General features: G+C 38.4%; 1 protein-coding gene across 16 annotated transcripts in view; it reads right to left on the reverse strand.

Moving 5' to 3' along the window:
- LOC117412172 (voltage-dependent L-type calcium channel subunit alpha-1D-like) overlaps window positions 1-27,032 on the reverse strand; it is a 96,687-nt gene that overhangs the window by 4,094 nt on the left and 65,561 nt on the right. For 7 of the 16 annotated variants that reach the window (XM_058988418.1, XM_058988407.1, XM_058988408.1 and 4 more), the window contains 16 exons: window positions 21,571-21,699; window positions 20,981-21,046; window positions 20,664-20,755; window positions 20,204-20,363; window positions 19,712-19,839; window positions 19,337-19,433; window positions 18,138-18,240; window positions 16,507-16,608; window positions 13,462-13,592; window positions 6,301-6,417; window positions 5,586-5,962; window positions 3,609-3,635; window positions 2,685-2,834; window positions 2,426-2,592; window positions 1,188-1,309; window positions 95-415 (listed from right to left, as the gene is read on the reverse strand). In XM_058988418.1, coding sequence (XP_058844401.1) covers window positions 95-415; window positions 1,188-1,309; window positions 2,426-2,592; window positions 2,685-2,834; window positions 3,609-3,635; window positions 5,586-5,962; window positions 6,301-6,417; window positions 13,462-13,592; window positions 16,507-16,608; window positions 18,138-18,240; window positions 19,337-19,433; window positions 19,712-19,839; window positions 20,204-20,363; window positions 20,664-20,755; window positions 20,981-21,046; window positions 21,571-21,699 — 2,289 coding nt within the window. Of the gene's footprint in view, window positions 1-94; window positions 416-1,187; window positions 1,310-2,425; window positions 2,593-2,684; window positions 2,835-3,608; window positions 3,636-5,585; window positions 5,963-6,300; window positions 6,418-13,461; window positions 13,593-16,506; window positions 16,609-18,137; window positions 18,241-19,336; window positions 19,434-19,711; window positions 19,840-20,203; window positions 20,364-20,663; window positions 20,756-20,980; window positions 21,047-21,570; window positions 21,700-22,684; window positions 22,718-27,032 lie in introns of all 16 variants that reach the window. The other 9 variants (XM_058988412.1, XM_058988415.1, XM_058988403.1 and 6 more) reach the window with 3 other exon arrangements.

The raw sequence follows: 27,032 nt of genomic DNA on the forward strand, positions 1-27,032 counted from the left end.
CGACTTACAATCGTAAGCAAATACATTTCAAGTGTTACAGTACAAGTAATACAATACAATATAATGATTAATTGCTTTATAGAATTCCACCTACCGCCTCAACCAAACTGGCTGCGCTCCCTCTCTTTTCATGGTATTTATGTCGAAACTCAGAAGGGATCTTTAAGTGTGCAGGCGTGTATGCCTTGTAGGGATAATCAGGGTCATCTGTGTACCAGGAGCTCATGTGCAGTGATGCAAGGCTGCCGTTGACATGGTCTCTGCGGTGGGGTCTGTCCACGCGGATGAGAGGGGTGTAGTAGGGAGGGCGCTCCTTGCTGATGGGAGTGGCTGGCGGGGTCGCCCAAGAGCGAGTTGACCGTGTGGGCGAGAGCCTTTGAGCTCTGTTAGAATCTAGTCCTGCTACAGCCATCACCTATTTCACACCAAACACAAGTATTATACATCATACATTTTATAATGCCCACTTTTTCACTTTCCCTTAATAGTTGTGTTGCAAATGCCCCCTCAGTTAAATATCCCAGTCAACATGGCATTACAGCACAGTGGACTATTTCAGTGTCATTGCTGTCATCCCTGGAATTGTATATTTTAAAGTTATAGTACAACTAGAATATTAAATTTTCCATTTTAAACCGTACATCAGATATTTTACTACGGTACTCAATTTGAAGTTTTATGAATTTTGAATTACACTTGAGAATTTTACTCCTGAGCATTATACTTGAACAAACTAATTTGCAGCAAAAACAGAAATAAACCACGAACCAAAGTCTTTCTTTTACTAAGGAAGCCGAGACTCGCTGACCATCTAATTCCATATCAATCACACTTTGTTCTGCAGTAGAAAACAATCAATCTAGGACATTAATTAGAGACAGAAAACTAGAACCTCTACAAATCATGGACATAGACAGATACAAACACACTGAATTCATACTTAAACACTAATGACTAAAATACACAAGAAATGGAACAGAAATCCTTTGCTCAAAATACAATCAGTACTAGTTCCGTAACGTTGAAAACTAATCCTACAAACAGAGCACACAATACCCTTCTTCTCTAAAGCGTGACATGTCCACTACGTGTCTGATATGAGAGTCACAAGCAGTAGGTAGCAGCACGTTTCAGCTCTGCAATTGAATCAGTGACATTGACTCAGTTCACAGGAGAGGCTGCGCTACCTGGTGTTGCATTAAATGCAGCGGGAGGGCGGTGCGCTGGTGGAACGCAGGAGTCAGCGGGATTTCATCTTGGCTGCATTGTCTACGCAGACACTCAAAGTTAAAGGATGGCCTCCGGTTCGCTGAAAAGTAAAACAAAACGCAACATACTCGACAATGAAAATGGTTTCAACGGCACATGCAGCTGTTAACAGAGCTGTGCCTAGTAAAAGCGGTTCCTTTCAAACTCACGTCACGCTCAACAACTGGATTCTACTTCACACGCTCCATTTGAGTAACGTCTGAAGACCCAGTACTTTCTCTTACCTGTTGACCGATTGCTCCCTTTTCCTAAACTGGGATTCTCGAAGGCTAGCATGCAAGGTTCTATAATCTTTACACTATCATAGAGGTTTTGTTTTTAAAGTGAGGTGTCAGTTTCCTATAATGAATTTCAAGATCCGAAACAGCCTGCCTTTACCATCGAAGGGTTGCTTAAAATAGTCTTCCCTTTTTGCCATTTTAAAGCACTTTTTTCGGTTTATTTTTTCATTCTAATTTAATGCAGACTACAGTTATTTTGAATCTGGACTAGCTTTTCCACTCAGTGGGTTGCTACATATGATAGGTGCATTTAAAATGGAAAGAAGTACAGTACACATGAAACATTACTGTGTCGCAACTGGATTAGTGCCACTCAGATTAATCTGCCTTTTTATAGAAGATTCAAAGTTACAGAAAATCACTGTGCACAATTTTAGAACCATTTATGAAGGCAGCAATGGGTTTAGACTTGCTTCTCCTCAGTGCAAAGGATCAGCACATGAACACACTGTGGCACTTTCCTTTTGCAAGTGATCTTGGATTATTGGTACAGCACAGAGTAAGACTCTATAACCTAAACCCTATACGCCTAGGCTCAGGAACTCAATCCCAAAAGGTATTTGGGACTCAGATTCTTATTTATATAGTTTGCTCTTTGCAACTACCCAGCTCTGTATCTCAGTTTTATTAGTATTGTTTTATTATGTACAGTGCTCATTATTATGTACAGTACATGTGTGTCGCTTTAAAAGTCTAAGTTTGTGGTTGTGACTGTTGTTGCTGTGGTCCTTATCTTCAAAGATGTAAAATCTTTATAGCCAGTTGTGCAATGTGTCAGTCTGAACTTTGGTAGTTCCACAGAAGATGAGGTTGGCTATACTGTTTAGAACAGTGGGAGGATCCAAGATAAAAAGGGTTCCACATCCCTGACTCACCTTGGGGCGTGGGAGGGAGCAGCCGTCTCTTCGGAGAACGCCGTGAGTCGTGATAGCTCTGCTGATCCTGCTCATCGTAGTATCCGTAAGGGTGATGGTAGCCTTTAGGGGTTTCATAGTCAAGGTCACTGTTGTGAAATCTCTCGTGGTATTCCTTATATGATCCCCTGGAATAGGAAGATGCATGCAGGGAGGTTATTGATAAGACAGTAGAAACTCACACTTACTAACTGTCTGGGTTCATTAAAGAGTCAATCACCCATCTCCTGAATGCATGCTGTCTTCTTCGTAACACTCCTCCCCGCTGTAATACTCCTGCTCTCCGGAGTAGCGATCCTCCTGGTAGTGCTCATCCATCGGAGGCTCTCCACGCCGGATAGTGGGTAAGCGGCCGTCCCCAGAGTCGGACCTACAGGGGCACAAGCACATCGCTCAGCTGTCTTCTTCATTGCACAGCCACATGCTTACATGCAGAGAGCGTACACTTCAGGTAAGCAATTACATTGAACTAAAGCTGAGGGAACACTTTGTGGCTTGGAACTTGGTTTCAGGCCACTGCACGGCACACCAGAGAAGACTTGGGGTTTCATACAGCAAAGTTGCTTCAAACTAGGTCTCCTGGCCTCTGGAACCAGGTTTCTTGAAAAAGTGGATTTGTGTTCGGTCAGCTTGTTTTGCTTATATACTTTGCTTTTTATAGCTTATTTAGAAACAAAACCATTACAGTCCTGTATCAATTACTATTCTATTTAGATACTAGTTAGTTTATCACTAGGTTTCTACATTATATTGTGTATTTGCTATGCAAACAATTCAAGCATGCAGTCACGTAACGTTAGGTACAGTAAGGGTTACAATATCATGTTATCCTCTTTCCTGTCTCAGTATCAACCAAATTGTAATAAACATACAGCAACATTCTAAACTCAAAGCTTTTTAGACTTTGATTCATAAACCTTCAGTTTTGTTTTATGCTGTATTTACTGTAGAAAATGACCCTTTTTCTTTACGTGGTAAAATAATAATATAGGAGTTAGGTTTGTGTCAAAACTGTCCAGGAAAGAGTACACATGTGATCTATCAAGCCACCTACCAGTGCTGATGTATTTCTGGATAACTGCCACCAATGATCATACACAAAAATATATACAGAGTCTAGAGACGTGTTCTACAGTGGACATACCTAATATATGTTTCATAGTAGTGGGTCCTATCCAAGCAGGCATAGAAATGATTGAGAGAAAGTATTTTGGTTAGGTAATCAAGAAATGAAAATGAGTACAGAAGGTCAAATGCACCATATACAGTATACAGTACTATGCAGTAGATACAGTATATGACACATATGTATTTTTAATGTTGGATTAACATGCATGGATGCAGGAATAAGAAAACTGATATGGGACATGGAATGGGAAGGTTGAAGTCGTGCGGGTCGAAAGTCTTTATGTCTTTTTTATGTCTTGTTATTGGAGCCGTGTCAACTTGTTTATCTCATAAACCCTTGGGAACAGGATTCTAGTTGTCACTTTATATCATAAGAGATATAGGGGTGTGCAGATATTGAGGTTTCCCAAGTCATTTCCTTCAGCTTGTTACTCTTTTTTGTCAACAGTTTTCATGTAAATAACCCTGAAGAAGCGTCATTATTACATAACACAAAAGGTTAGGTCAACAGGTTTTATGTTAAACTACACATTTGGAGGAGCTGCTGTTTGATTGTCATTGATTGGTGACCAATAACTGTGTAGATGAGGTCTAGTGAGGAAAAGCTTTGCTTCATGTTTTTGTAATAAGGCATTTTTAACAGGCTTCCTCATCTTTTAATTATTACCCAATGAGTGAGCATCTCCTTTAAACTTTAAACATTCTAAATGAGAGGAAAATACTAGAAGCAGATATTTAAAAATGTGTGTTTGTTCTGAGAAAACCTATACAAAATATAGGGAAGGGATTCTACATGGCCTGTGCCTTTTAAAAAGTAAGTAGCGGGGTTCCGTAAAATAGTGTTACACGTCCCCACATTGTTGCTACAACTGTTTAAATAACGTAACTAATTTTTCTTTTCATTGTTAACATCCTGACAACTTTTTACACTTAGAACTGGTTAGAAGTCTGTTTCAAAGCTCTTTTCAAAATGTCCGCTCTAGTGCACTGGGGTTTGAGATCTGTCCTCTAAATCACTGCAGGAAAAGCGATTGAAAAAACAAACATGGATCGTTATTGCTGTGTTACCCGTTTGACGATGTGGGCAATAATCCTTACACTATCAGTGCACTAGAGCGGACATTTTAAACTTGTAGCAACACGTGGGGACGTGTAATGCTATATTTTTTTAATGGAAAGCAATTTACTCCCAATTGTCATGTATTGTCATAACATTTTTCTGGAAGCAGAAAAAAACATTAACAGTTGTTTTCTCTTTTTAAAATGTAGTGCAAGGGAGTAAACAGTTTTGTGAATTTCCCACTACTTTTTTTTAACACTGAAGCCATACAGTCTTTGAAAAATCCATGTTAGTTACTCAGTTCATTATTGCTTGGATAATGTAACCCCCTTTAGTAAAGGAACATGCTTGCGAGTCATAAACCACAAAACCAGATGATCCAATAAACAGGTGTCAACTTTTTATCATTATTAGAAAACATACCATATCAGAAAACAACCTTACGCTTTAGCACTACTGAAGTGTCAGAAAGAATGCAGTAAGACAGGCAAGTAACAACAGTCACAAAGTGATCCTGCAGAGGCAGGCAGGTTGTTGTAAACAGATGGTTCTGATAGCCAGTGAGGAAGCGATGAGGAACGCAGTCCCATCATTTTTCTCATTGGCAGTTTCTCTATCAAATTCAGTTATCTGTTTATTCATCATGTCTAGGCTAAACAAAAAGATTCTCAAAAGTGAGATTTACCTTAAAAAAAAAAAAAAAATTCTCACCATTAACAAACAAGGGTTTCACGTAAGTAAACAAGCACTCAAAACATCAATACAACTATTAATACTGAATCAGCTTACATAGTCTGATAAGGAGTAATCTTGGAATACCTTACCTATAAGATAAATTAGTTCTGTGAAACCAGGCAGTTATGTATCTGAATGTTTATAGATTTTCTATTTCCCTCGGATGTTCTTTCGTTTGCATTAAAATACTTCAGTTACCTTTTGCCACTGGTTTTTCTGTGCTTTTCATACAGATCTCCCTTGAAGTATGGCCCGTGGGAAGGGTAACCGTTGGCGGAGTGATGTTCGTGGCTCCGATGGCCATGGTGTTTTCCATTAGGAATGAGGGACATGTTGGCATTGTTGAGGTTGGCATTGGTGGAGTTTGGTGATGTCTTTGAGACCGAGTTGTGGTTGTGATGGTTATGAGACAGGGAGTTCTCAGTTTTGCTGGACAGAGTCCGCCTCTCAGTATCAAACGCTGGTGTCTTGACCTGCAGAGGGCGCTGTGTGGCGTTGGTCTGTTGTGCGGAGTTCCCTCTGCTGCCACTGCCATTGACATGAGTCACATGGTTGCCAAAGAGGCCACCATTTCTCTGGAACACAAAGAGCTCCAGTCATTAACACAAAATAATTCATGTTATACTGCAAGTCCTCTTTCTAAGAGTGAGGGCACGGCTTTTTTCATTTAAATCTCATCTCAATCAACATTTTACTGTGCACACAATTCAATAAATGAGACGTTTTGATGTTCGTGAAAAAGCACACCTTTAAATGACAAAAAAATCTGTTAATGAATGTTATAGCATTAACTTATAATTCTCCAAGACGTTATTACTACAGTGCCCAAAAATTTATAGAATCGAGCCCCCTGCACTGTAACTTTCAGACAGTCAAAGTTCCGCCAAGCAGGGCTAGCCTGAGCAGGAATTACCCTATAGATATCCTCGTCTTCCTCAGGATTAACATCTATAACATCTTCATCTTGCAGGTCACATGATATTGCTCGTCGAATCTCAGGCCCAATATCATGCAGCGTCCGGAGACCAGCCTGCAATGATGGCAACAGGAAAATATAAATACCAGAACCATTTCAAAACAATGGGTTGTGTGATACAGGACAGCTTCTAACTATATATCACTGCCATAACAGGGAAACACTGTGACAGTATTCTTGTTACTCTCTGAACTGTATATGTCAGGCTGTAGTGCCTTCACTGAGGAAACACAGAATGCACAATCTTCCTATAGAGATCTGTGAAGAACTGGGTGAGATGTGGAATGAGGGGATGAGACGGTTTCTGAAAAGGGGAGTTTTTAATGTGTTGGTGGAACTACAGCAGCAATGCAACCGTATATATATACATATTCTCATACTGGCCACATCCTGTAAAAACAGATAGAGAAGCAGCTGTCTATCTGTGGAATGCCTGAGATAAACAAGTTCAAATGCATGTTAAAGCAGTTTCAAAGGAATCAGCAACCGAAGCATGGCAATCTTAATATTTATGAATATATATTCAGTCCGTGCAAAGCAATGTTTTTGCAGGTTGTTTTTGACAGTATGTGGTATGCTCAATAAATAATTTACAGTAAACAACTATAACAATTTGGAAAGATAACAATGATTTGTAATAAATCGGTCTGCTCACATTTCATAAATCACATCAAATATAGCTAGTAGACTAAAGAGGCACGTCCCTATAGATACCCAGTGCAACAGCACGAGAGATGTGCAGAAAATTTGAATTTGACTTTCCTTTTAAGAGTAATACTAAAAATCTTGTTTAATATAAAAGCACACCTAGATGCTGCAAATGCCTTGTCACTCAAAGGGCAAAGCTCTACTTTCAAGAGACCTTGGATCCTACATTTATCGAGCTCCTCCGAGTTAGTTCAGCATCGCAGAATAAGCTGGCTGCTTGTTTTAATACTTCTGTGACAGGGAGCTCTGTCTCTGGTTCTTGCATGGATGTGTGTTGCTGGGATGCCTTACAAGAGACATGTTGCTAGGCAACCTGCTGGACTGTACCGCCATGCTACACAAAGGGGCTCTTTGTTGACATTGAGGAGGACAGCATCCGCTCCGCAGGATTAACTACTATGAAACCCGTTAACTGCAACCAGGACTGTGGCAACGACCCAGAGTAGCCGAGAGGCTGGGACTTCAGCAACAGCAGTAGGTTAGTTTAAGGTATGTTCATCCCAAACAGTACAGAGAGGGTTGTCGTAGTGTAGTAGGTTCCTGGAGCATGATGTCTCTTTTAATGAGGCTAGCGCTCACCTTGTGTGGCAAACCTTTACTGTTAGCTTTGTTTTGTTTTCTTTATTAAATCTGGCACTAGAGCTACCATTACTTGTACCCTAGTGGCAGCACTTGTGTTAAATAAAATAAGCGTGCCTGTGTGGCGTGTCTGACTCATTATTATTCAGTGACGACCCATGCAAATTTTCACCTAACTCAATCACCAGGGACTATGTAGCTTAATGGGTCATCGTTCTGATTTGTACACTAATGCAAGGGATCTGTGTGAAACAAACAGTGGTGGTCTTAGCCTCACTACACTGCTGTCCACATCACAAATGAATAAAGGATAATAATATTCAGGGTCTTCAATGCTTTACTCAATGCTTTTATATTTACAGTCCTAGACAAGAACAGCACACCCCAACCTTGTTTATGAGTTACCTGTATCAATTATGATTGTCCATGCAAATCAAAGGAAACAAAAAAGCGAGCAGAATTCTGACAGAACTGGTGGCTTTGTATTCTGAAAACTCTGAACTGCCTGTACTGCTACTGAATGTGCTTTGGCTGTCCTTGACGTTATGTCTGTTAAATACGTTCATAAACTGATCCAGTATTCACACACATTATGTAACATATTTCATATCACACCCCTACACCCAACATGGTTTCCACTACCATATCTTCAAAATGTAAGAGAAGAAATGCAAGAAAAATGTTTTAAAAGTATTTCTCAAATGTATACTGACCTACAAACGTATCACAGAGACCATTTACCATACCGGTTTGTTTTTAGGTTGTGTAGATGTCATTTATAACTGGTGACACGGCTATGTAGAACACGGTAGTTGGCATTTTAACTGTGGACTGTGGTTTGACACCTCCTTGACATCATTTGAGACTTCTATTTAAAACAATAAATCAACATTCACTAAAGCACTATTCCGAGGATAACACTGGTCCATTATCAACTTGAACTAGTTATTGGGTATCAATACATAAGTCCTAACATTCTAAAATACATTTCTGAGAAACATGCAAGAACAATTTAACACTAGCAACGTGTCTCCTGGCCTTAATCACATGTATTCTTCAAAGGCTGCTTTTTAAAAGAATACACATATTCTCTTACTAACAAGAAAACAAATTCAATCATAAATGTTGTCTAACATTTAGGCCACATTCCAGCGTTACACACAGAATATAAAAAATAGGTCTAACAATTTCTTTAAAAACAAAAAATGTTTGGAGCTGTAATATATTACAGATATATTAAAATTGTAAATCTCTGTGTGATTCTGTGTGAGGTTTTCGAATGAAAGACTTGGCATCTAATATAATTCACCGATTCTGTTCACTTTGGGTTTGTTTCACGAAATTAAGGTATTAATTTAGATGGATTCAACATTCAAATAAAATAAACTTTCTACAGACAACAATTAACATCAACAAGCCTGTTGTCCTGAATTTGCTACATCATTTTAAAAAGACTGTATTAACATATTCTTACATTAAAAACAGTATTAGCCTGCCAAAAAACACCACAAATCTCTATTACATGAAAAAGGCAAATGATAATCTTTTGTCTAGAAAGTTAATATAAGAAAACACAAATACCAGTACAGTTCTAGGCAGTGGCCAAATGAAACAGGAAAAGGACCTACACTGTAGCAGTGAATATAAGAGACGTAGTTGTCCAAAGGTAGTCCGACAGATTTGTTCTTCTTTCTGGAGCCCATGTTAACAAGAGCAGGGAGCACAGCCTTTGAATGCATCGCGCCCCTGACATCCACGGAGATGTACTTTGTCAAATTCTCCTTTTCCTCTAACTGAACACCGCTGTGTGCATCACACAAAAGGGTTCCAGCAGCCCAATTAGACTGAGTTGAGTGACACATCACCCTCTGAGCACTTTTCTTAACCTGCTCGCAAGGGATTCATTAGGCTCAGTTAAACCCCATTGGCTGTTGTTTCAAAATTCAGCACAAGTGTGACACATGAAACAGCTATTTCATATCCCCAGGACGTCTGCTGGGATGAAGCTCTGGATAGATAGTTTAAGGAGCTCAGTGTACTCTACTGTCTGTTTACCATTACACTGGCAAGACAAGGCCGTTTTTGTTCTTGTGTGCGTTTTGTGTTTTTTTCTTTGAAGAGTTCTAATTTTCTTCTTTAATTATATGCACAATTTTCTAATTAAAAACAACAAAGGCTGCATACAAAATATTCAACTCAACAGCTGATTCCTGTTCAGAGTTTAATGATGCTAATAATGGTGAGATAAAGCTGATGCCTATTAATGCTGGAAGCATAAGTAAGAAGCTGTACAGCTGAAACCATGTTCTTCATGTAAGGGTGCAGGAGTTGGTCGGCTAAAATCAACACTGTAGTCATTAAGATGTCTTTACAAATACTGCAGTGGAAATACTAATCAAAGACTAACAGACTGGGCACCATCGACACCACGGCTCCTACTAGGGGTGCTGAAGCTGCCATCTACTGTAATAAAACTATTTAATTAGGATTGAAAAGGCAATGGGATGTGGCTTTCCAAACAATTTCATTTTTTTAAATGAATGCCAGCCTGTTCTAGGGTATATTAAGAATCCATCTCATTTTATTTAGCTAACTAAGAACAATTTGGCAAAACACAGACCAATTTTTTCAACTCTTACTGCTGTTCATTTTTGCTCCTGAAAACCACGGCTGGTGCTGGAAAAGCCTTGTCACGTAAAGATTTCTGTTCAATTTCAGAACTTCTTTGCCATGTGATGCTGTACATTCAGAAGTAATTTACTGCCTTTTCTCTTTAACAAAATGAAAGACTTTCCAACCTTTGAACATTCCAAATGAATTGGCGCAAGTAAAATTGTTTTTACATTTCAATAGCAGTCAATTAACTCAGACAGACTGAATTAATCTAGACTTTCAATTTGTAAAATGACAACGCTTGCTAAACTGTTAAAAGCTGATATTTAAATTGTGAAAGTGTGGTCTTTTATCAAACATTTGACACACTGTAATATTAAACAGCCCGCACCCAATTAGGATTTGCCAGTTCCACTGCAAGTAAATGATAAGTGGAAGTATGGTATGCTGTATAACAGTAACCACAAAAATAAACTAATTAAACAAAAAAAATGGCAGCAATCTTTAGGCTTTTAAGGGAAGACCCAGCTTTCCCTGCTACAGCTATTCATTCAATAACCGCTTGTATCTGTGCTGGCATAGCTTCTATTCCAGCTTTTCCTACAGCCTACCACCACTGACTGCCCTGTCAGTGGGTTTTTATACACTACACACCTGTAGGATTATCAAACTGAATGATTGATTAATTAATTGGCCAGCCAATCACAGGGCCAGTTTCCTCCATTCCCGCTACATTCTCACATGGCTGAAATGGAGGCAGCCAGGGACCAATTTACATTCAGCGATAGGAAAGCTTAATTATTATTTTATTATTATTTATTTCTTAGCAGACGCCCTTATCCAGGGCGACTTCCAGTCGTAAACAAATACATTTCAAGAATCACAGTACAAGTAATAATACAATTAAGAGTAAGATAAATACAATGACTTTGGTTCTAGCAAGTACAAGTATGACAAAATAGGATTCAAACCCTAATCTTCTTCAAACCTTCAAATCTTTGCCAAACTGCAACAAAATCAAACAGTAAATCTGTCCTTGCAACAGGAGACACCTCACCCTGTCACAGTCCCTTCTTTAAATAATGTATTAGCTTATTTCATTTTATTCTGGAAACCTCAAGGCCATGCAGGCTGCTGCCTAAAACTATTTAAACTGACAATGCAATTTTAGCTCCGGGCAAACTGGGGTAGTTTACTTTCTAGTACTGACTGGCTTGCTACATGTACTGTATAAAATGAATATTTCCTTATGATTTACAGTGTAAAGCATCCCCCCACTCTATAATGTACTTTGAAAGTAACATTTCAGAAAACATTTCTCTACAGGTTCTTTTGTGAGAATATAATGGTTATTATTATTGTGATCACCACTTAAGGATTAATAATAATAGTGTGTAAATGCATCAGCTTGTTCTTTCAAGCCAGACATTCTAACAAGCACGACTGCAAGGCTCATTTAATCTGTCTTGATTTTCTGCTTCTGAACAATTGTACTGGATGGAGGAAGAGCTGCCTATAAAGACTGTAATTAAAATGAATTACTGACGCACTCTGTAGTTTACCCTAAATTCCTGCAATCTTTTAGCTTTCATTTCCTCAGTGGGAGCAATTCAAAGTCACAATGAGCAGAGCACACTGCAGGAAAGAAACATTAATGTGTACAAAATGATGTTGCTTTCATATAATAGAATGCCATTTTTTTTATTATACAGATGTTCTTACAGGGCAACAAGAAACTGACAAATTAAAATCCCAACAGTGGCTGTTAATTTAACAGATAGCAATGGTGTTGCAGTTTAAAAACACTGTATACTTATACAAGTTTACTGTTTTGCTGTTTACTACGTTTTATCCAGGCTTATTCCACGGTTTATATAAAAGAGAATCTGCAGTTATGGATATATCATATATATAAGCAATCTTAGTTGAATCTATTAGTACCTGTACCTTTCCAGATCAATCCAGGTACCTGGCAAACAAATGACTTTACAGTTGAGAATCTGAGAGCAGCAGAAAGCCTCCACTGTTTTGTATTTCCATGGTAATCTCAATACACTGCTCTCATATGCAGTGGAATGACTGGATGGGACAGCAGATAGATAGCTTCATGAATGTCACAAGCTGCCTTTAGAAAAAGCTATTCAACTTGTGCAAATGGGAAAAAGGTGAAGAGGAATATATTGTGTTTGTCTTACTTTAGCCTCCCTCCCCCTAACAAATAAGTCAATCAGTACAGCTAGATATCTAAAAAAAAACACTGAAAACTGTAGAATGACATTTCAGTGAAAGCAACATACACTTAGTTACTATATGTGGTTGTAAAGGAACCTGTCAACACGATTGAATTGCATGATATGAAGAAACACAACAACACTCCTGCAGATACCCAACCTGAGAAGTGGATAATCAGTGTCACAGCTTGCAGGATTTTTAGAGCTGGTTTTGAAAATGTTCCTCAATATCATTATATATTTATATAGCCTCTGTTAAGGTCGTTGCTACAGTTCTTAACCTGCTGTATAATAATACATTTCTCATAATCTATTAGGCATCTAAAAAGTGGTAATAAACTATTTCTAAATTCCAAACAGTGGGATGATTGTGGTTGAGTTGTGGATTGCGTGACCCCAGTGTGTGGAAATCCTAGCTGGCCATGCCTTTGTCTTGTTGAGAATCACCTGCCTTATTTGCTGGCACGGCCAGTAACGTTTTGATCATTCAGTTCATCGGAAGTGTTGCCGCTCATGACTTAACTACAAACCCATTATTGAGCTTCACTGCACTGACCGCTTCTGCAGTCACCAAGTCTAGCAAGGTGCCCAATCATATCTCCTGGGTGAGAGCCAAGGCAGGAGGTGTTATTGTTAAATGTTACCTGATTCTGTGGTGTGCTAGTATGTTTTAAAAAGACTGTCAAATCCACATTTTCTGCACACTCCTTGAAAGCTATGTTTTATAATGACACTTGCATCTTAATTTCTAAAATAAATATCTATCTTCTTCTGCTTAAATATAGTTTAGAAGGACACAATGCAGCCACCAATATCTATAAACAAACATTTTATTTAAAACAATGCAAGTTTGTTACAAAGAGTTTGTTAAGAAGTGAACCTTCTTTAGTTTTTAACTGAATACCTGCAAAAACAAAAATCATATCAAAAATGAAACGTGGCGCAGGAAGAGATAAACCAGACTTACCTGTAAAGCCACGGTGCTGTTCTTTGATGGAAGTCTCCCCACAAGGCCTTGCTCTTTACGTTTCTTGAATTTCCTAAAGTAGTCCTGTATCAGGAAGGTGGCATAGAACTTCCCCACGGTTACCTCATCATCTATATGAACAGACCACACAAACCCCTCCTCTGTCAGTAAAATGCACTCAGGTGCTGGTACTGTACGCTTCTGTTGAAACGTTGGAGACACTTGCAGTAGGGGGTACCTGGCCTGCAGGTAATCGGCAAGGTAGCAACACCTAGGACCTAAGGTCTGGCATCAGAACTGGGATTCCACTGCTCCTCTCACTTAGAACCAGTCTCTTATTGTAAACCTTGTGTTAGTTGTGTTAACTACAGCTGGTTCAGACCTTCACAGCTATGACTAGAACGTGGATAGCCCCCAGCTTAAAGTAAGACCATCAAGTTGTAAGGACCAGCATACTGAATAGTTGGTTCATAAATAAAGGGTGCCTATGCTAGAATACACTTTCAATGTTTATCTGAAAAAAACACAATGGGCTAGATTCTCAAAGCTGTTTACTCCAAATGGTCATCAGCATTATTTTTGTCTGATTGGAAAAAAAAATAAACAAACACCATTAAGAATTTTAAAATGAATACGAAACAACTCAAGACGACTCACAAGCCCCAAGCTGTTTATTTCTAGGTTGGTAACTTCATTTGGTGTATTATTACTTTGTGAAACTATCATGCTGATGACATTTTGGAGTAAATACAGTAGCTTTGAGAATCTAGCCCAATTATTCTTATTATTGCTTATACTTTTTATTTATTTTTTAATCCACTTGCAACAGTATTTTCTATTTTATAGGATGACATTTTAGCAGTGTATGTTGATACAGTACACAAAGTGTCTCAACCTGCACGGAAGTTCTCATAGATAAAAAGACTGACCCCAAATAATAATTAGCAATTCCTTCTGCTGTGTCTCTTAGTTTAAGTGCAATCTAAACAGTGCACCATTTATAGATCACCTGCTTTCATGAACTCTTTGTTAAAGAGTGCCACCTGCTAATAAAACAGGGCCATGAGGAGCCATGTTCAAAGATGTAACCAATACATACCGTATCCATAATTGTATCAAACTTTACACTTCATTTGACTTTCGATCACACTTCTCTTATTTTGGAAGAAACCAGCATCTGGTACGAACAATTTCGATACAAACATTTCCAACTCAGGAGTTTGGAAATGCCAGCCATGACTGGGATAAAACGTGTCGGATTCCTGGAATAATCTTAGATTTTTAATTGTGCTGCTTGGAAAAGTGTTTAGGGATGTCATGATATGTGTCTATAACAAAATGTTAATACAAATTTCACATGATGTTTCTTTCTTTTAATACAAACAGAAATAATATCAGGGGCTGCATTTCTGCATGCATTTTGCTGGGACTGTAAAAGCATGGTCATTGTTATACCTCTATCTATACTGTGAGTCTGAGCCTATTAGGTGCTGAGAAAATCAATAGGGAGCATAACAGCAGCAATGGACCAGAGGTGAGGACAGAAGGGATGCAGAATAACAGGTAAGACCATAGAAAACACTTATTGACAAAAACAAAAAGAAGCAGTACAGTGATCATTGGATGAAAATGGAGGCAACTTATTTATATAAATAAATGACAAATTATACTACACTCTACAATAAATGCTAGTGATACGGATTTCTAACCGTGTGGCAACGTATTTATTTACTGAACATGAAATGTCACCCCTGAATTATTACTGTTGTTTTCTAATTCTAGATATGCTATATGTTCTATGTTACATTAAACCATTATGTAACATAAAAGAACATAGAGTGTTGTTACTGTTGCATATCATACCATGACAACCCTAACATTATAGAAATAAGGAGACATTCTGACAGTAGTTCATTCCTTGCAGCATGTAGATCTACGCTGTCATCATGCTGTTAATCCAGTAGTTAAAGAGATAAGTAAGCAGCTACAGAATGTGAAACTCTAATACAACAGTGTTCTAGGGACACCGGCCCCTATCGTCTCTAGTCAGCACATGCAGGCAAGCAGAGCTAGCTGTGTGAATAATTCTGAAGCAGGAGTCTGTGACTTTAAAAACAATGCAGGGGACAGATATTGGTAAGAGGCAACACTAGTTCCATGCCACCACCCTAAAACAGAATTGCTTCAGAATATTCTGAAGGACAGAGTATAAAAGGAACACAAGCTGCGGAAAAGCTCAAGCAAAAAAAGACAAGATTTAGTACGAACAAAACATGCAGTGCTAATGTAGTCTACGCCATGCAAGCTGTCAAAGAAAGCAACACAGTCATTCTAAAAGCTAAATATAAAACAGTTTAAAGCAACAGTATTGTCTCAGCTTGCCAGTGTTTTTAGGAAGGTATGTTGGAGGCACAGCTAGTAAACTAAGCATTTAGGTGCATTCCTCTAGGTCTTTAAGTGGTTCAAACAAAATACTGATGCTTTAAATTCTGAACAGAAAACTAAGCAGCAGTCACAGTAAAATAGGAAAGCATTAAGAGTACTAAACTATTCTTTTCAATATGTTTGTAGAGAAGAAGATAGCAGAAAATAATACCAGCAGTCCCATAATAACATTAATTATTCACTTGAATCCCAGCACGTGAATTAATTACGTGCAACCTCGTGCTCGCATATTATATACTATAAATGCACGTGAAGTGATGTGCAACCTTGTGCCTAAATACAATTATACATTTTAAATAACTCGTGCTGCACACACCCATTTATATTCCGTGCAGCCATTAACACACCACACGCAACATACAACACAGAAATGCACACAGGGGCGGGGCACATTGCCACAGGCCCCTAAAATCTTTATATCAAAACACTTAAAAAAAAAAAATTATAAAATCCCTACAGTAGAACAAACTGTTTTTTTTCATCTTACTGCAATATTGCACCTAGCTGTTATTAAAACAGATCTATGATCAAAACTACGCTGGCTGCTCCCCTAAGCACTCTGCAGGGTGTTTCTGACTGCTTAGAACCGGGATGACTAACCGCCAGCGGGAGGAACCACTTGGTCCAGCAGCTTCATGCTGGTCCTCTTCCAGATCTTCTTGATGACTGCTCGCAGCTCCTCATTGGCCTGGTCTAGGTTACCTAGAGAATAAGACATCCCCTTCCTTTTAGAATAAACCCAGGAGGTAACATTTAACAAAGACAAACCATGTGTACGTGTTTTTACAATACATTTGAAATGTCTGTGCATTAGACAGTGTGCATCAGACAGAAAAGACGTCACCCTAAGATTAGATCATACTGCTTAACTGTTCATATTAAAAACGTATACGGTGCTGTGTAAGATTGCAAGCTGATTTCCACCCACTCAGGCTCAGAGCAGACAACAAGCCCTCAGTAGCTGTTCTGATATTGATTAACAGCTACTGTTCTAAACTCTACACACAAGTTTTCAATGTTAGACTAAACTCAATTTGAGAAGCACACAAGGAATCACTCTGACTTCTAAAATGCTATCAACCAAGCCAAAGGCTGTGTCAGATCTGAGACTCAGGATGATTGTCACATGCACCTTAAATGTATTACTTACTGGCAAAATGGCACTTTGTATTAGCCCTGATGATGATGTAAAAGGAATCAAGTGCACTTCAAAGAAATATTTTTACATCGCCTCTAAGATTGTCTTGAAGGCTGATGCAGTTTGAAACCACAAGGGTTAAATCATTTCCCTAATTAGCAGGTTGCAACATCAGAAGAATGGCAGGATGTATATTACACCCACACCCTTACAAGTGTTAACCACTCTGTGTTCAAACTTTCCTTCTTGCCTTTTCCTCTTCCCTAATTATTACACACCTGACTGTATTATTCTTTTTCACTGTATAATACGATACACTCCACTGCATCTTTGCATGCGTTATGAAACAGATTTAGTCTAAATGATACGGTCAGCCAGCAACCCAAGCCTTCCTTTGACACCTGCTTTTGTCTCCTAATAAACCACAAGCCTGCATCTGGCGGAAATCATGTGCATCAGAAGTCAAGCTAGACTATTAGGTCTGTATTAGTGATACTAATTGTACATCGTGTAATTTCAGCTGTTATTATAGGCCCAAGCAGAAACACTGGCCTTAAAACAAGCTGATTAATTCCTGCAAACTCTCTGTTTATTTTATTCAATCAGTACGAAATAATTCACTACATGGGCGTCAATAGCTGGTTTGACTAAAAACTGAAGGAAAAAAAAACAGAATCTTTATTAGAGATGAGGGGGAGCATAAGAAGTTTAGTGGTGTCTGACTGTGATTCACTGATAAAGTTCAGTGGTTACCTGTCTGTCTGTAAATACAAAATAATCACATGTTATCAGTGGCCTTTAATACATGGAATTCAAGTGGGAGTTGGTTGCTGAGGTTTGTTTTTGACCTGGTTTGTGCTTCAGGTTATTCTTTGTGATTTATTATACAGTGCTGGGCTCTGCACCAACAGGACACTTGTCTGAAGAAATCCAAATGAAGCATCGGGCGAGTCAGCTCTGAGGAACTTAGACTTTGTAATAGCGTTGATTTTTAATTGTGAAGTATCTCAAAGATATGTCTAAGAAACCAAAGCAATGTAAACTAGCTTCTGCCTTGCTAATCGGCACACTGATACTGTAGATAATCACTTACCCTCTGTTTTGATCTTCAGAGCTGTTCTGACCAAGGCAAATAACGTGGCATTGAACATGACAGTCCCATCACTGTTTAACGGCATGTTCATGGCTACTAATCTCTGAAAAAAGAAAAAAAAATGACATTACCGCAATATACCCCACAGGTACAAGATAAAGCTGGATTTTATCTGAGCATTTTACAGCGCTTCTCCGGAGCAATCCCTGGATAACGACTTGGCTGATGACATCCAGGGTGATCCCCAAGTGCTGCTGCCTCTTTTAAAGCCACAGTTGGATTTATGGGCCAAATGGCCTTTTCTCGTTTCCAAACTTTTCTTGTTTCTTATGAAGATTTAGTAATTGAGTTTCCAAACTGAGCTGTCAAACGCCGAATGACTGATGAGAGGCACTGAGACAATGTCCCTAAAATAAATCGAGGATGTCAGAATTAATTGAATGATTCCCTCGCCTGCTGTGACTTGCTGGGGGTGAAACACCAGTGAAATCACAGCTTGGGTTTTGCCTGAAAACAATCCTGCAGTCTCCAGATTGATATTTTTTTGTTTGTTTTTCTGTTACATACCAACTATGCTATGTTCGCCTCAGAGCGTTTCTGTCAAGTACAATGAGGGCAGACCTCAATCCAAGAAACATCATTCCGTTTTGATTTTGTTTCCTTTTTCAAATGAACTACTGCTAGCTTTTGCTTTGATGCCTGACTCTCATACTCCGAATCACATAATAGTTTTAAATGTATAATAACACTTGTTTGAAATCAAACCATTGCGCCTCTTTCTGAATTAAAGCCCTTAATACAAATAAAATTGTTAATTATTTCACCTCCAATCAAAATTAAATGACTCTCGCAACCTTTGCTGTAGAGTAACTGCTGTAGTTCAATGGAGAGAGAATCCTTTGAGCAACCAAACAAAATTACCAAAAACCCACACGCATTAAAATTTAGCACTCGCCAACCAGAAAATAAAAACACAAAACACCTGATCAGGAACTGTCTTGGCCGGACCCAAACGGAGGTATTGTGAAAGTGATTTCAAACACGATCGATTGTAAAATCAGTTTTCCTGAATGTCCAAATGTTTGGGAAAGCCCCAGTCCATACTAGTTCCATGCCATGGTCGAGTTATTCAGTCGTATGTTCTGTGTAAATCCTGTAGTGTCAATGGGTTTTCTGTGAAGATATGCAGTGGGTCTTACCTTGCATGCCACTCTGTGTGGGCAAAGCTTGCCAAAGCCAAGTGGTGGCTGAATGCGGCGGAGTAGCGTGACCACATCGAGATGTTTTATTCTGCCCCTAATAAAACATTACAACATTAAGAACAGTGGCGAAAAAAAGAATTAGAATTCCGTTAGGTTCATGAGATAAAGTAGCCACCAGAAAAAAAAAAAAACACACAGTACACAAACAAATCAGAACATAATGATGTAAATGCAAATATGCAAGACACTTGATGGGCTTGGTCTGGGAAAATGTGACCCCCACTATTCATAAGCTGTATGTACAATTCTTGATTACTAAAAGACCATTCAGTGTATATGCCCTAAAAGAAATCGGTCCACATTCTTCCTTACTTAGCTCCTGGGTCATATTCTGACCATATCCTCTTGAATTCCTCCAAATGATGGGGGCCGAGAATTGACCAATCCCGTGTCAGATAGTCAAAATTGTCCATGATGACAGCAACAAACAAGTTGATGATCTGAAAGAAAGTTATACCACTGTATATTAAAATACTACTGTATATAAAGTTATAATATTTGATATTCAATTCGTCTGTGCTCTGTTAAGTCGTGATGATGTTAATGAACTGTTAAAAGTTTTTCAAAGAATCTATCCATTTGCAGTGTGTGTAACACATTTACCATAAGCATAGTTAATGTGCTATACATATTCAAATGTTGTCCAATTACTATTTCATAGACGTTTTGGAAAGAAAATAAGTAAGATTGCCAATAGGTTAAACTATAGTGACTCAGTAGCCATTGCATTAAGACATGACTTGATATTTTTGGAAACTTTGTTTGCTATTTTAAAAACAATTAAAAGATATTTATGAAACATACCAAAAAGGCGCACAGCATATAAAAAGTAATGAAATAAATAATGGCAAAGTTGCTTCCACATGTGAATTCCTCCCCAGGACCATAGTCTGACTCAGGGTCACAGAGTTTACCAGGTAGGCATGCCAGCATGATCTCCTGCCACTCTTCCCCTGTAGCACACCTGAAAAAAACACCACAACATAAAGGCTTGAATTTGAACCCGAATCTTGGCTGGGGACCTTGTCATGGGGTTAGGCTGAGGTTAGTTTACCTCAGTGCAACACCTGCTGCCTATGTTCAGCTGGTTAAACAGGTAAACAAAATAAACCAGGCGTGCAAAAAACCTAGTTCTTGATATTCCTAAGAAACCGGGCATCTAAGGTGTGTGCGCTCAAACAGTTTGTCTGTTTTTTTTTAGCAGACCAAGCCTTTACTGTGCCTATCCTGGAGGTTCCTTGAGAGATATGTTGAAATGAATTACCTGAACAACAGGAGAACAGCCTGTGGGAAGGTTTGGAAATTGTTATTTCTGTTTATCTGTGTATTGTCCACCATGGCAACTTTTCCAAACATCTGCAAACACAGAGAAGCACGTTCTCATTAACAAACAGACAAACCAGCCACAGCGGCACATGTTATATTGAACCAGCTTTACACAACTGAGGTGTTCGGAGTCAGTGATACATGCAGTTAATGCTTTTAAAAACCTACATCCATCTAAGAAAATGCATTAAAGTTACTGCTACATTGTCATTTTTGTCAGATTGAATTTCTTTTTTTTTTTTTTTTTACAATTACCTGCATTCCAATTACAGCGTAGATGAAAAACAACATGGCTATCAGAAGAGCAACATATGGCAAAGCCTAGGACAAAAACACAAAATCAGCAACTGTAAAATGAAAAGGCTTTAATAAAGCAAGCCCTTACACAGCAGGGAAGGTTAGAAGCCATTTCAACACATTCTCCTATCAGACTACAGGCAAGCTGTAGGTTAACAAACATGAAATCAAAGTATAAAGACTGCCAGTACAGAACGTAACAAACGTTGTATTTTCATGAAGGGACGAGTGTGGGTCTTGTTGCAATTATAGCAACAAATTGTAGATTATTGTTGTATGCACTGCGTAGGTCAGCATAGGACAGTTCATTTTGTGTTGTGTAGGGATAATGTTTTTAGCTTCTGGTGATGGGCTCCTATGGGTATAATGCATAATAAGACCATAGTTAGACCAACCCTTTTATAGGGTTGCACACACCCTGCTTGCATACTATGTGTATGTAAAGTTCAATACAACAATCCACAGAGCTTTATATCTGTACACTCAAGATTAGTGATCTTCAGATCAGCAATGCAAATCGACAGACAGGATAGGTAGAGTCCACTTACCTGAAATGACTTTACAAATGTCCAGAGGAGTGTCCGGATGCCCTCCCCTCTGCTCAGCAGCTTGACCAATCGCATCACACGGAACAAGCGGAAGAATGTGATGGAGATTCTAGAGCTGTCCTCCGAGTTCTGGAGAGAACGACGTGCGGTGAAATCACAAACAAGGACTTGCAAGCGTAGGTCTCAGGCAAGGCAAAGTGCTTCAGACAGTAATGCTTTAACAACAAGTTAACATACTTACAGCTTATGTTTGGTGTACAGTTCGGTCAGCTGATTTTACGCACACCTGGTCCTATCGTTGTGCAATATTTATTAGATACACATTAACTAATATGCATGCATAACTGTTATGATGTCACTTAACATTGCTGTACACAGATTTATCAAGATGAAACTGACCTCAATCAAGTTATAGGGGAGGTTCAGAAAATACTAATATCGAGGCTAAAATCTCTTCCCCTTTAAGCGTTTCCGGTAGATAGCAACACCAGGTGGTGTAATTGTGCAATGCAGTTTATTATTTTTTTGTCACCTAATGGAAAGTCAGAATTGGACACATCTCTAGTAATTAACCTTAATCATGAATTGAAACTCAACCTGACTGATACAGTATTGTTAGGTTTTATTAGATCTTATTTATACAGGGCGGACTGTTTAAGATGACATCCAATCCATCGGACCTTCATGCCTCTGTCAGCATTAGTTAACATGTACCACTAGCTTGTTTTTAAAGCACTGCCACATATTCACTTATTGTAAGATAACAAACAGGAGGGAAGTGAAGGTGCATGCCATATACCTTTCCATACTTGACTGCATTGATATGCACAAGCATGGCTTCCTTAAAAAAATTATAATCGGTAAATCAAATAAAAACATGCTGAAGTCAAGTCAGGCATTTAGTTCAAAAACTTTTTTAGACTTCAGGGGCAAGCTGGGTCCAAGGGTACAGGTAAGGGGTTTTCAGTCAGCATTACCAGTATCTACAATAGCTTTACATTCTCCTTAAAATCAACACTTGAAAATGCTCAATTAAACCAGTAATTGGAAATAAAAGTTAAAACAAAAAAACGCAGATGAGGATAAAACGCAGGGGACAGGTGGTCCGTCTTACCCCAGTCTCTCCCACTGGGGGGCTTTCTGTCGGCTTTAAAATTAAAGAGCTGCATTAATGACTAAACATGGGATGAGCTGGAAAAGCAAGTGCTCAAATAAAATCTGTTCACCTTCATGAAATGCAAACATCTTAGTTAGTGGTACACATTCTACAGGAGCAGCACCTGTTAGCTACAGGCAGCCCTCTCATTTATTCTCATTTAAAAGCATAGGAACTGAAGAACAAAAAGTTGCCAAAGTCACATTTTAATTTCCATTGTTTTCTTTAAAATATACAGCAACATATACATTTCATTATAGAAGATACATGAATGGCTTTATATTTGAACTTGGGTAGCGCGCTCATCAGAATCGGCTAGAACACAGTAGGGTCTATTGACTTGAACCAAACAGCAGCATGTCAAAATACCCCTGTCATTTAAATCATTATATGATTCTCATAACCTTCAGTAGCAATAAAACCAGGGATTTTGTTATAATTATTAATTACTGGAGGTATACGGGTCATTTCTTTGGTCTTAATAATCTTAGTTGGCTAAAAACCTGACTTGGGCAATTTTTTTCTTTTCGTTCATCAATATAGTATGAACTTTTTCTCTAAAACTTGCTCTACAGTTTAAGAAATGCTGGTCAATCTTAATTGACTGCCTGTCTGTCACAGCACTGAAATGACAGCATCCACAGAGGGATCGGGGTGCTGCTCCCTAAGATGCATACCTGGCCTGGTCTTGTGATTACTGCTTCCTCTTACCAATGTTTCTATGCTCATACCCCTCTTGATCTGTCTAGTCTGTGTTTTTATACCAACCCCGTGTGCTTTCTAGCCATACATCTCATCCATAAACAGAAAACACTCAGTTGTGGTACATGTAGCAACACTAAAAGAAACTTCAATGGCAAACATTTCAACTAGAAGGGTCTTTTAGAATTACTGATACTACACAGCCATACATTTATCTGTCTCAGTCTATATGACAAGGAGGATCTGCTCTAGAAATGTAACTTAAATATGGCTGTAACAATGGTACCAGGATAGCTACACAAGACACTGAATGTAGCGTACGTTCTCTATCCGTATATAATGTATATACATTATTGCAGGGTGATCTGTTAATGTCAATGAGCGGAAACAATAAAATGCATAAGCTAAACCAAATGTCTCTTTGCTCATAAAAACAAAAATCCTACTTAACATTTCTGAAACATGCTTTGGCATCAACACATTACAAACAATCACTCCACGCAAGACATTGTTGAATGATGACAGTTTATCTATTGATATCAGCAGCCCATGCAATAATTATTGCAGACCAGTGCAGTTCAATAAAAGCATTTTGCCTGAAGTGCTTAATTTGCTAGCATCCTTGCGTCCCATGCACCTGACTGAGTAAGCTACAGACCTGGTTTCCCTACAAATGATCTTCTTAAGTTAAAAGAGCTGACTACAAAAAACAACAAAAAAACAAAGCCAAACTCATCAGTATTGGAAAGTCTACAAACAGGTTAGCATGTATTTCTCTCGTTCCCTATTCATGTTCCCAGCAAGGGAGTGAGTGAGAGTGTATGAGAGGGAGAGAGAGAGAGAGGTTGATTTGACAGCTGCCTGCCAATGGACAAATGGCAACTTCACACAAAAACAGCAGCTTTATCTCTGGCTACACTTCTGTTTGAAACATACCCAATAGCTGCCCTTATAAAAGTTTACCATGGTATTTTTGCACTTTCCCCATGCATTTACCATAGTTTACCCTGGTTTGTCATGTTTTTTTAATATGCTTCACCATACTTCTCCGTGCTTTACAATGCTTCCCTATGCTTTAGCATACTTGCATGGTGCTTTATTACACATTGCTATGCTTCTACTATGGGAACATTTTATAAGGGTGCAGGATGCTGTAACTGTGAGTTCATTTGTAGGCTTTCATCACAATCCTGTCATGTGCTGCTGCCCATCACTGTCAAAAGGGTTCAAAACATTACTAAGATCGAATGGGTGACTGTTTCTATAACAATGGATATCCCTACCCCCCTATAATAAGAACCTCTTTCCCAGCCATTTTTAGTACACCTGAAATATAGTTGCAATTCATATGCAACTTGAAACACAAACAGCCTGCTGCAGTTCTATGGTTTCTGTCAGCGTTTCCGGTGGCACACATTGAAACATTAGTGTCCATGCACAACCACTTTATTAAAACACTCATAGTACAGGGCATGCAGACAGTTCAGAGCTCTATTCCTGTTTAATAAGAACGATGAAAGAAAGCAAAGTTCACCCTCTAGATTCAAACAACTAACCGGAGGAAGTGAATGACCCATAGCCAACTAGAATGAGAATTCAGGAACATAAAATGAATGTGTTACAAGACAGGTTAAGGTGATCTGTACAATGTTAGCACAACACACATGAGAGCATTACCTCTTTCAGACTCCCAATATTCTGACAGAGCAGTGAATTACACAAAGCGGGGGTTGGGGTGGAGGAGGGGGGGGGGTTGGTGAAGGTTGGAGGTCATGATGAGCAGTGGATCCATGCAGTAACATGACATGCAATGAGATGTCCAAAAATAACACAAAAAACACAAAACACAATGTTAGCAGACAAACACACAAGCGTAGGGAATAATATCAAATGCTGACTTTGAAGCACAAAAAGAAAAAACTGGAAAAAAAAACACACACATTAGACAATACAATCACAACCACACCATGGCAGAAACCAGCACTGTACTGGTAGGAACAGAAGCATCAGAGACACACAACAGTTTAAAAAATGACAATTTGAAACTTAGCGGCACTCTGTTGTTCTTTTAAAAAAGGACATTTTCTTTACATTTTCAGGTTACCACATAATTAAAGCGTATTTACCTTTTTCTAATCTTTATTACAACACAAAATTCTGTGTTTGAAAAGATAACCGATTTATAACTAATCTCTCCCCAGGTATACAATTTTGTTGTGTACATAGTTTGAAGGGTTCCCAAACATATATCAATGCACCAGTGAATATTCTGGAATATTACTAGAGATAAGCTATGAGTCAGTTGAATATATATGTATAGGGCCATATCTAAGCATTTTACTTCAATGTAAATGTTGCACAGTCCGTGTGAACGGAAAATCCAATTTTGTTTGTACTGTACTATCATGTTTATCTAACAAGACACCACTCCACCAATAATCACTTGCCTGCCATTTATAAAACATTTCCGGGTTACAGAAAGGTATGTAACTCCCGAGAAAAAAGTTACTTTCAAATAAAATTCAAGGTGGCCATCAATTATATGAGGCTTTCTACACTAATTAGCAATTCAATTATAGGAGTATATGGGCCCTGTAAAACTGATACAAATAAAAACAGCCAGCTATGCATGTAAAAAGCAGTGACACAGTACTTCTAAAACCTTGCTCCCTTATATACTACAGCATTACTCCTTTATTGTGTGCTCCTGTTTGCATTTATAATAACAACATTGGATTACAGTTTTTAATTATTAACCTTTCTGTAATTGTGCGGAATCCTCAATTAAAACCGAAAGTGTTAAACCCTTTGAAGAGAATTTATACAAAAAAAAGCTTAACCTGAAACTAGTGTACCGACTCCAGAAATAAGGAAGGAATGGGCGTGTTAGGTGACACCACTTTACAGTGTGTGAGACTCTGAGCACTTTAGCCATAGAAGACAGTTCAGTAAAGTCATAATGTGCTGTTTTATACAAATCAGTGTCCAATATTAACAACCAAAGTGACCATGCAGAAGGTCAGTTCAATTAGTGACGTGATGGTCATCGAGCATTTTAAATGGTTTTGCAAAACTAAAAAAATGAAAATGCTATCAATTAATTCTGGATAAATAGTAATAAGTTCAAGTAATACAAGATATTTTTTGAAGCAGCTAAAATATAACTAATCTGTGAACACTAAAAAAAAGGAGGGAATAAGCAAGTTTTGTCTAGAATGTAAATCCCCGGCTACTGCAGTTTAACATTCAAAGCACTAGCACATAATAATTTAAATGTATATTTATATTTATTTTCACACAAAACCTTAAAAAGTGAGATGACCTGGATAAAAAGTGCTTTCAGTGTAAAAAAAAAAAAAATAGTGAAAACAATTTTAAATAAAACAGATTACAAGCAAATCAGAGATTGTGTTGTTTTTTTATACTTGCCTCTATAAGTTTCTAGAAAACAGAATGAATATGAACAAGGATTAGACAATATTTTAAGGCACTCTATTCGTATGTTTTTAGAGACAGGGCATGCTATGAAGCTTAAAACCTGTGACACTGTACTGGTTTTGCTGGTACAAACTTGAATATAACAAAAGGAAATGAAAGATCTTTC

The sequence above is a fragment of the Acipenser ruthenus genome, chromosome 16 (genome assembly GCF_902713425.1).
Source record: "Acipenser ruthenus chromosome 16, fAciRut3.2 maternal haplotype, whole genome shotgun sequence".
NCBI lineage: Eukaryota > Metazoa > Chordata > Actinopteri > Acipenseriformes > Acipenseridae > Acipenser > Acipenser ruthenus.